We start from the raw sequence: 11,420 nt of genomic DNA, 5'->3' as shown, positions 1-11,420 counted from the left end.
ATTCCTCAGCACCACATAAGCAAAAAGAAAAAAGCCGGAAGTGGCACTGTGGCTCAAGTGGTAGAGCACTAGCCTTGAGCTGAAGAGCTGAAGGACAGCGCCCAGACCCAGGGTTCAGGCCCCACGACCAGACCTCCCTCCCAAAAAAAGTCATTTGTTTACCTTCTTGGTCAACAACAGAATTATTTGGGAATTTGGGGTTACTTAGTGTGCATTTATATTGTATATAACCATCTTTACTAGAGTTAGCACTTTGAATTTATTGGTCACTATTTTAAATATCCCTTATCTTAAAAAAATTATTCCCATTGGCAAAACAGCTGGTAAATTTAATGAACACACAAATAGCTCATGTGTTATAAGTAAGGTGAAATAAAAGTCCAATTATCTAACTCCACTGAAAGCTGATTAAGTAGCTTAAATATGTATTTTTAAAATTAAGCATTTAAATACTTGTGAAAACCACTATAGTTTGCATCCTATTTGTTTAGCTTTGTAGCATTAAAAACATTCCTTTTTATGGTATAATAATTCTTTATACTTTACGTTGAATGTCTTTCTTCTCAAAGATATTTTTATGTATGTAAAAATAATGGAGAAAGAAAGAAAGAGTGAATGAGAGAGAAATAAATGTAAAGAGTACAATGGAGATCATAAATTAAAAAGAGATTTTCTTTCTTTTTTCCAGTGGTACTTGAGTTTCAACTCAGGACATTGTGCTTGCTTGGCTGACACTCTAAAACTTGAGCTACATCGTTAGCCCTGCTTTTTCTTTTTCTTTTCTTTTCTTTTTTTTGTTGGTTGTGGGGCTTGAACTCTGGGCTTGGGCGCTGTCCTGTGCTCTTCAGCTCAAGGCGAGTGCTCTACCGCTTGAGCCACAGCGCCACTTCTGTTTTTCTAGTGGTTTATTGGAGATAAGAGTCTCACAGACTTTCCTGCCCAGGCTGGCTTTGAACCATGATCCTCAGATCTCAGCCTCCTGAGTAGCTAGGCTTACAGGCGTGAGCCACCGGCGCCCGGCTTAGCCCTACTTTTTGCTGGTTATTTGGGGGTTTGGTAGATTTTCTGACTAGGTGGTCTTAAACCACACTCCTCCAGATTTCATCCTAGCTAAGATTACAGATGCAAGTCACCAGTGCCCAACTAATCACCTAAACAGTTTTTATTTGAAATACAGGATCATTTTCTTTACAGACAAGAAGTTAATTTATAGGACAGAGAAGGCAAACATAGGTGAGAGGGTTACAAGCAATGGCCAATTTTGTCATGCTTTGCTTGGTGAGAGGTTTCTTTTGGGAATTTGTACCATGAAAACACATACATTTAGTCAGGTTCTGGTGGCTCATGTCTATAATCTTAGCTACTTGAGAGGCTGAGAATGGGAGAATAAATGGTTCATTATTCTGCCTCCAAGGCAAAAAACCTTTGAACCCTCAATCTCAATAGAAGAATCTGGGTATGGTGGCAGGTGCTTGTCCTCTGGCTATGACTGAATACATAAAAATAGGCAAATTGTTGTCCAGACACATGTAGGCAAAAAGTGAAATCCTGTCTCAATAAGTCCAAGAAAGAGCTGGAGGCATGGGTTAATGGTGGAGCACCTGTCTAGCACGTGTGAGACCTTGAGTCCAAACTCTAGTACTACAAAAATAATCATAAATAAGTAATAATAAAAACAAGTAAATATGTGCATATATTAGTTAATATGTATGAAATAGTTTTGAGAGAACTACATGGGTCCAAGTAAACAAAACATGTGCACATACATAGAAACACCTGAATTGACACCCACTTATGTACATGAACACAGGGAGATTTGTTTCACAGAACAGTCTCAATCTGCTGAAAATTACTTTCTTCACAGTATACCTTCCCTCTATTTCTCCTACTAGAAAATCAGGGCTCTTGCTTTTTTTTCCCCCCAAAATCAATAACCAATTCCTCTAACCAATTATTTCTAATGAAATTTATGAACCATTTTTCATTTCACTCCTGACATGAAATGTAGCTTTCAACACTAAATTTCCATGTGTACTCCAATCTATTTTTTGAGCTTTCTCTGTGCTGTTTTGTCCTCTATTCCTAGGACAGAATAGAAACTTGTTAAATTCCAGCATCTGTATAGTACACTATGGTTCTGACAGGGAGGGGCCCTATCGTTTTCTTTTTTCACAATCATCTGTGTTATTCTTGGGTATTTACTATTTCACAAAAATGTTAAATTGTGCCAAATTAACTTTAAAAATGCCACTGAAATGTTTATTGAAATTGCTTTTACTGTTATACATTGCTTGGGAGAATGTTTATGTTTTTGCAAATGTGTTACAACACATATTTCTCTATGTACTCAGGATTTGAAAGTTGTCTCCCAAAAGATTTTTATAGTCTTCTTTATGTAGCTTTCAACTATTTCTTACTAAGTTGTCCCACAGTTAATTCAGAGTTGTCAAATCTGTTAAGAATGTAGCATGTTTTCCAAATCTATTATTGATGTATAGCAAAACTATTGGTTGTGTATATTTCTTTCATAACTGTTCATTTTAGATTCTTATTTTCTATAATCTCTATCACTTTATCAGTTGGTTTCTGTGTAAGCAAGAAACTTTTTATTTTTGTCATACTTTTAAGGTTTATAATCTTTCTTCTTGCGGATATACTGTGCTATTGACTAGGTCCTATGATCCAGTGATGTTTGACCTGAATTTAAAACCTCCAGTCTCCTGACTTGCCCTGCTGCCTTCCTGCTAGCAGCTTAGACACTGGCTCTGCCCCCCTCCCCCACTACTCCTTCAGGCTCCCTCCTGCCACCGGACCCCTTTCCCATCTCTCATGTTCCCTCTCCTGTACCTCTGTCAATCTTCCTCATCTCCTTTCCTCCTGCTCCTGCTCTCTGGCTGTTGTTCACTGAGTAGCTCTCTACTGTATTCTATTCTGTTCTATTCTCTAAGCAGGATTCCTTCCCTAGCAGCCCTTGTTTGTGTTGCCAGTCTGTAGTTGTGTTGGTGATAACTTGAGTGTCTTCCTAACCACAGATTGCAAATTGTATATGGGTAAAACTCTCTGGCATAGTGTCCATCACTAGCTGATGCCCCAAAATGTTTTGAAAGAAGAAGTAAAAGCATGTAGATTTGTATCTTTTCTCATCTTCCGGGAGTCTAATGCATTCCTCTCTGGTTTTCCATTGCTTTTTACATGTTGTTAGACATCTTCTAATTTTTTCTTCTACCATTTTAGTAAGGTACTTGGGAGGGATGAGAAATAAACTGCTGTCATTCCTTATGTGAACCAGATGCATTTATTTCTGATAACTGCAGATTTATGCAGTGTTTCTCCCTGGGCTATATTTTGACAGGAGCTGTTCATTATAGTGCTACCCATAATTTTTGTTTGTTTTCTCTCAGGCTTACATTCAGAAAGTGGAGGCAACTGACATGATTGAACTGGGACAGAGATTAGTGGATTCTAAGAACTGCCTCTCCTTCCTCATTGAGTGTGTCAACTTTTCTCCTGCAGACATTAGGCTAAATAACAGTGTTTTCCAGTGGTATGCAAGAATGGGAGAGATTTTTGAAGAACACAGAAAAATCATTAAGGAAAAAACAGAACAATACCAAGAAGGTCTTAAGGTTGGCATCATAGATGTTTTAAATTATACTTGTTTTCTAGAAATGTTTAAACTTTATACATTGTATTGCCTACTCCTATATTTTGCAGCTTATCTATTATAGTTTTCTCACACTGTAATCTTAGTAGAAGGCAGTACACATATTAGACCTTTTATAGTACTTGCTAGATGATTAAGTGGTGATTGAGTGGTGTATTGATCAATGTGAGGTCATTTCTTGATTGCTCAAGGTAAGAGGGAGAAACCTTTGGAAAATATTACCCATAAGTGACCATTAATAAAAACATTATGTACAGTGCTATTTTCAGTATTTGTTTTATTGCCTAGACATCAGCACTCCCTTCGTGAAAGCTTCCTACATGCCCCATAATCACTCAAACGGTCCTAAAAGGGGGCCAAGTGCGAATGTTTTTATAACCATATTAACCATTTTATAACCACATAAAATGGTTTGGAACTTGCCTCTTTCTATGCATCCAGCCTCACCTCCAACCTCCCCTCTCTTGAGTAACTTCCAGTGCCCTGTTTCTCTATGTCCCTCATCTCTTGCACGTTCTCTCTGTACACCGAGCACCTGCTGCCTGCCTTCAACAGGCAATCACCAGTTCATTCTCTGAAAAGCCTTCTCAAACCTCAGGGAAGTTTCTCTTTCATTCTCACTATACTTTGAGCCACAGCCCCACTTGTTGTTTTTGAGGGGGTTATTGGAGATAAGAGTCTTACGAGGACTTTCCTGCCTGGGCTGGTTTCAAACCTCGATCCTCAGATCTCAGCCTCCTGAGTAGCTAGGATTACAGGTGTGAGCCACCAGTGGCTGGCTTGTTCTTATTATACTTTTAACATATCCCTACAGAATGATTGGTCTGATCATTATTATTATTTTTAGATCTGCCTCCCATCCAGTGGTCAGTTTCTTGAGAACAAAGTTATTTTCCTTTTTCTTTTCCTTTATGTATATCTCACTGGCTAACACAGTGATTAGTCCTCAGTGGTCATTTGGCCCTACTCTAACAGAATATTTGAGACTGGAAAACCAGTGAAGAACAGACGTTTATTTCTTACAGCTGTGGATGGTGAGAAATCCAACATTAGAGCTCACATTTGATGCAGGTCTTCTATATAATCCCATGACAGAGGGTAGAAAGACAAGGGATCATGAATACACATGTAAGAAAGAAAATGAGAATGAAAATTACAGGAAAGGGAGAAGAGAGAGGGGATGAGCATGGGGTTGAACCCCTCTACCTCTTAGACATGCACTCTTGAGATACTCTACTGTGAGGGCATAATTAGCTACTTGTGAGGATAGAGTTCATGACCTCTTCACTTTTGCACGTGTCCCTCCTCTCTGCAGTTTTCTGTAGGAGTTAAGTCTCCGGCATTTGAACTTTGGAGGGTACATTCGACCTATAGCCCACAGGAGCACTCCATACATATTGTTTAGATAAATGACTTCATAGTTTCAATCTCATTTTACAGATGAAGAAACTAAAGTTCTCAAACATTTAGATGCTAGTCAGTTGTGATTGCCTTTGATCATAGGCTTACTTCTCTTTCTGCCACACTTTAAAAAATTAATTCTTTGGACATGTTATTTGAAGGATAATTCATAGACTTAAAAAAAGTCTTTGTTTTAAGGGTGAGCCAATGCAACAGTGATACTCACTAGACACTATGTTGAAAATGAACTTGACAACTTGTGGGGAAGAGGAACCTGGGAGGAGCGAATGGGAGAAAATGAGGGAGTGGGTAACACTGTTCAAAAAGAAATGTACTCAATACCTTACTCAGCTCACTCTTTGGCATATCACTTACATCAAAAAACATTTTAAGTGAAAAAAATCTTTAAATTATGGTCCATTTTTATTTATTTATTTTTTCTGTGTATGTGGTACTGAGGAATCCAACCCAGGGCTTCCTGCATACTAGGCAAGCACTCTACCACTAAGCCACATTCCCCCTGGTCTATTTTTTCTTAGGCCACTTCAAAGTGTTTAAACCATGTAGAAAACATAAGTAGTAAATAGTAGATGCTTAAGTCACAATAAAATAGGCTCTTAGAAAATTATTAGACATTCCAGCCAGGCACTCGTGGCTCATGCCTGTAATCCTAGCTACTCAGGAGAGATCTAAGGATCACGGTTCAAAGCCAACCTGGGCAGGAAAGTCAGTGAGACTCTTATCTCCGAATTACCACCAGAAAACTGGAAATGGTGCTGTGGCTCAAGAGGTAGAGTACTCACCTTGAGCTGAAGAGCACAGGGACAGTGCCAAAGCCCATAGTTCAAGTCCCATGACTGCCAAAAAAAAAAAAAAAGAAAAGAAAGAAAAGAAAAAGAAAATTATTAGACATTCCAGAATTGTTTGTACTTTATTTTTCAAAGTACCCTATTCAAGAAAAGTAGGCATGACATTGGTGAATTTTTCCTTCTTTAATGGGCTAGAACAATAAATTTGCCAGGAAATTAGATGAAAGAGAACAGAAATCAACCCACATAATCTAAAAATGTAGAAAGCCTTCTATTTTTTAATAACCCTGAATTGACTTTTGGAACTTTCATTAAAAGCTATTTTTTTAGAGCCATTTAGTTTTGGATGGCTTATCTTTTATATTGGAATATTTTTAAAATTTGATGTTTTAAATCTGAATTTATTTACACATTTCTTGTGATGAGAGCTCATGGATCAACAAAATAACCCTTGGGGATCTTGTTTTAGTGTTAGTAATTGAAGTGCTGAATATTACAACACAATAGAAAAGTTTTATTTTTTTCCAATTGCTATGAAGATAGCAGCTATTACTGAAATCTTTAAAAACAGTTTTAGCCACATACTGATTATTATGAGATTTTCCCCCAAATGCTGTTATTTGTTAGCATAAAAATTTTAGCATGTGACATATATCATTATTTAACACATTTTATTTCAATGTATGAGAGCTCTTTACATGGATAGTACAGGGTAACCTCTAAATATGGGAATTAGAGAAATTTTAATGTGTTGATTCTATGTTTAATTTTTTCAGACATCTTGTAGATCATCTTTCTTTATATTTTAGGTCCCAGACATCTTGTAGATCATCTTTCTTTATATTTTGCCTGTGACAAAGCATAATTTAAATTGGTAATTCTGAAAATCCTTATAAGTAAAGGTTCTTGATGCTTAGGGGATTCTGTTTTTAAAAATAATAACAAACATATTGTTGTCATTAGTTACGGTGTGATAGGTTTGTGGAAGAGCTGGAGAGTTATGCAAAGCAGGCAGAAGAATTTTATACATTTGGTGATATCCAGGATGTGCCGCGGTATCTGAAAAAAGCCCAGACCCTGAATGGCAAGTTGGATATAGCAGCAGACAAGGTATAGCTGAAAAACTTCAAAAAATGAACTGGTTGAAATGAAAAAGTAATGAATTTATGTTGGGTACCCACCTTTGAGATACAGCCCACATAAAACTGTTTATATTCAAATAGAGAATAATGGCAGCCCAAATAGATTTCACAGGATGCTCCGCAAAAGAGAAAGCATTGCTGCTTTCTGTTAGGAGTGATGCCTTCATCCTTCATTTTAAAGACAGAATTGTGTCTTCAAATTCACTTTTCATCATTTAACTATTGGCATTGTAAATTTTCCCATGAGAGTTAGAAACCCATTTTTGAGCAAAAGCAAGCAAATAAAAATACCTAGCCACCATTTTAGCTATCAACCTACATAAAAGTCAGCTTAGACTTTAAGGTTGAGTCTTAAATTGGTTTATTTTCTCTCTCTAAGCCCATGTTCCCTCATTCCTCTTCCAGAAATCAGCTCTCTCATTAGGAATGCCTGAAAGAGGGAAAGCTATATATACCTTTTGCCATGTATATTATTTGAATTTTTTAATTTTATTTTTTAAAAACCCAAATATCAATTATACAAGTTACTTAAAATTTCAGTGGCCCTCGTTTAACAAAGATTTAGAGTTTATTTCTATTAAATATTTGTGATTATTATAGGCTACTCAGATCCTGGACAGATATTCAAACATTTCAATACAAAAAAAAATTGTAAGGTGCTATCACATAGAGGATCATATATCTAACTCCCTCCTGGCAATTCTGTAGATTTGTCAGCTGAACACAGCTCCCTGCATATTTTACAAATGAACTAAGAGGAAATGAAAGCTTGCTTTGTCTGCTTGTCTCACTCATCTTTATGACAAAAGCCTGGTTGCCTCACCTGCCACTACTCCAGCATCGCCTCCTCCCTTTGAGTGACCATATATAAATGCATTTGCTCGTTTTCTGGTAAACAGTTGCTGGTCTGAGACATCTCTTTTATTACATTGAATTATTGTTATAAATTGGTATTTAAATTTTCACCTATATGTAAGTCTTGTCCCCTAAACTGGGTTACTAATTCTTAGGAACTGGCTTTACAATCCATTTTTTTCTATTTTCCAAAAACAATGCTGCCATATTTGAAGTACTTAAATACTTTACATGAATGAAGGCACCATCATAATATATCTCATGGGCTAAAATTCCTTCACATGTACATGTTTATTGACTATTTTAAGTAATATATCCAAACATCATTTTCTGGACATTGTAATACGAAAAGAAACGGGTAATACTATTGGGCTTAAAAGAGTAACTTCTATTACCTAATACAGTGTGGGCGAATCTGAAAGACATTATGTTAACTGAGTAAACCAGGCAGAGAAGGACAAATGCCACATGATCTAACGAAGTCAAACCCGAAGAAGCAGCAGTAGAATGGTGGTTACCAGGAAGTGGAACTAGTTGGTTGGGAGATAACAGATGAAACCTTTTGGTTTGATAGAAGAAATAAGCTGAAGAGATTCAGGGTACATGATTATAGTTAGTGAGAGAATACTTGAAAATTGAGAGTAGATTTTAAGTGTTCTCATGACAAAAAGAAGCAAATATGCAAAGGAATGCACATGTTAATTATCTTTATCCACTGCAAATGTATACATTTTTTCACCAGGCACCAATGGCTCACCCTTGTAATCCTAGCCACTCAGGAGGCTGAGATCTGAGGGTTGCAGTTCAAAACCAGCCCAGTCAGGAAAGCCCATGAGACTCTTATCTCCAATTAACAATCAAAAAGCAGGAAGTGAAGATGTTTGGCAAGTAGGAGAGTACCAGCCTTGAGTGACAAAAGCTAACAGACAGGGCCCCCTCCCTGAATACAAACCCCAATACCGGCCAAGGAAAAGGAAAAGGAAACAGATCATGGTTCACTTCTTGTAGGTTGAAGTTTGATTTTAGGGTTTAATGAGGGTTTTTAATGCATTTTTTAAAATACTTGGAAAAACTTGATTTTTTTCCCCAGTGTCATTCACTTCTATAACCCCGCATCTAATGCCCGTCTTTTCAGATTGAACAGTTTAATACTGAAGAGGAGGCCTATGGCTGGGTCCCCTCGGTCTATCCTCAGCGTAAAAAAATCCAAGACGGTCTGAACCCGTACCTTCGCCTCTACGAGACGATCGTGGAGTTTAGCACCAAACACCGGGCTTGGACAGAAGGCCCGTACCACAAGGTGAATCCCGACCAAGTAGAAACCGACGTTGGAAATTACTGGCGAGGCCTCTATAAGCTGGAGAAAATCTTCCACGACTCTCCAAACGCCCTGGCAATGACCAAAAAAGTAAGGGCAAAGGTGGAGGAGTTCAAGCAGTACATTCCTCTCATCCAGGTCATCTGCAACCCGGGGCTGCGCCCGCGGCACTGGGAGGCCATGTCCAACATCGTGGGCTACCCGCTGCAGCCGGCCGACGACGCCACGGTCTTCTCCTTCCTAGACATGCATCTGGAGCCGTACCTGGACAAGTTCGAGGGCATCAGCGAGGCAGCCAGCAAAGAATATTCTCTCGAGAAGTCCTTGGAGAAAATGGTTACCGAATGGGACTCGATGGAGTTCGTCATCCATCCTTACAGAGAAAGTGGGACGTTTATCCTGTCCTCGGTTGATGAAATTCAGATGTTGTTGGATGACCACATCATCAAGACGCAAACGATGCGCGGCTCTCCTTTCATCAAGCCTTATGAAAAGCAGATGAGGTAAAGCCACGCTGTGTTGTTTATGCTGTGCTAACAACGTCACTTGTCAAGTTTGAGGAGTGATTCTGCATTTCGGACTTGATCGTTTGTGGTAGCTCTGTGTGTGTGTGTGTGTGTGTGTGTGTGTGTGTACGCATGCACACACTAGTATTGAGGCTTGAACTCAGGACCTGGGTGCTGTTCCTTTTGCACAAGGTTGGTGCTCTACCACTTTAGCCCTGTTTAGTGGCCTCTGGCTTTTTGCTGGGTATGTGGAGATAAGAGTCTCCTGGACTTTACTGACCTAGCTGACTTCAGAACTTGATCCTTTGATGTCAGCCTCATGAGTAGCTAGGATTACAGGTGTGAGCCACTAGCACCCGACTTTGTACTTACTATTTTAAATAGTTTTAAGGAATGGCAGCCTTCCTTCCTTTTGGCAGACAGCAGATCCTTTGCTGTCACAACAAAGACAGTAGATGCTCAGCACCCAGATACTCATTTTAATGACCTATGATCTGATCTTATTTTTAGGTTCTCAAAAATTATTAATTTTTTTGCCAGTCCTGGGACTTGAACTCAGGGCCTGGGCACTGTCTCAGAGCTTCTTTGGCTCAAAACAAGCACTCTACCACTTTCTGGCCTTTTCTGTTTATGTGATACTGAGGAATCAAACCCAGGGCTTCCTGCATGCTAGGCAAGTACTCTATTACTAAACCACCTTTCCAGACCTCAAAAATTATTCTGTATATGTGATGCTGAGGAATAAAACTCAGGGCTTCCTACATGCTAGGCAAGTACTCTACTACTAAACCACCTTTCCAGACCTCAAAAATTATTCTGTATCTGTGCACAAGTCCATTAACTATAAGATAAAAGATAATCATGCCATTTTCCAAATATATGAATTAGTTGTCAGAGATATATAATGGGTGGTACTAAATGAAAACGAATATAGCTATAATTTTAAGCATGAAGTTTTAAGCAGCAGACACAGACTATTTCATGAAACCTTTGTCTGTCAGTGTTTTCAGTTTTTTAATTTGTATTCAACAGTTTAATTTTACCTTAAGAAGCACACATCTGTATCTGAGTGCCATCGTCAGTGTGAATTTCCATGCCAAGGGAAATGGACTGCCTGGTAGGCTCTGCCCTTAGTTACAGCAAATCTAACATGTACCATAAACTTGAACAAGCTCTGATTAGACTTGGATCACTTTACACTTGGTTGTTCTGTCTCTTGCCAGAGTACTTCACTGTACACATTCATAGAGGATACTACTCGAAAAGGGGCGTCCCTTGAATTGTTTATCATGGGACTTTGCATGATATCATTAGATACTGGGAAATTTTCCATATTAGGGATCAAAGAAAGAAGAGAGCCAGAAAAAAACTGAGGCATGTATATATTGTCCTGTGCAAATAGTTAAACAAATTCATGGATAAAAATGGAAAGCAGTGCATTTTAAAAGGATGCTGTAGGCCAGGCACTGGTGACTCACTCTTGTAATCCTAGCTACTCAGGAGGCTAAGATCTGAGGATCATGGGTCAAAGCCAGCCTGGGTAGGAAAAATCCATGAGACTCTTACCTCCAATAAACCACTCAGAAAACCAGAAGCGGTGCTATGGCTCAAGTCATAGAATGCTAGCCTTGAGCTGAAGAGCTGAGGGACAGCACCCAGGTCCAGAGTTCAAGCCCCACAACCAACAACAACAACAAAAAAGACATTGTAGGTGTGGTGGCATAT

The 11,420-nt window shown here is 38.6% G+C and overlaps 1 protein-coding gene across 1 annotated transcript in view; it reads left to right on the top strand.

The window, feature by feature from the left end:
* The window catches only part of Dnah7 (dynein, axonemal, heavy chain 7), a 197,157-nt gene that overhangs the window by 34,826 nt on the left and 150,911 nt on the right, over positions 1 to 11,420 (top strand). Inside the window, exons 13-15 of the mRNA XM_013013366.1 lie at positions 3,402 to 3,626; positions 6,838 to 6,984; positions 9,007 to 9,692. Coding sequence (XP_012868820.1) covers positions 3,402 to 3,626; positions 6,838 to 6,984; positions 9,007 to 9,692 — 1,058 coding nt within the window. The remainder of the gene's footprint in view (positions 1 to 3,401; positions 3,627 to 6,837; positions 6,985 to 9,006; positions 9,693 to 11,420) is intronic.

The sequence above is a fragment of the Dipodomys ordii genome, unplaced genomic scaffold (assembly GCF_000151885.1).
Source record: "Dipodomys ordii isolate 6190 unplaced genomic scaffold, Dord_2.0 Scaffold1, whole genome shotgun sequence".
NCBI lineage: Eukaryota > Metazoa > Chordata > Mammalia > Rodentia > Heteromyidae > Dipodomys > Dipodomys ordii.
The sequence above is the reverse complement of the archived record's forward strand: the minus strand, read 5'-3'. Positions and strand labels throughout refer to the sequence as shown.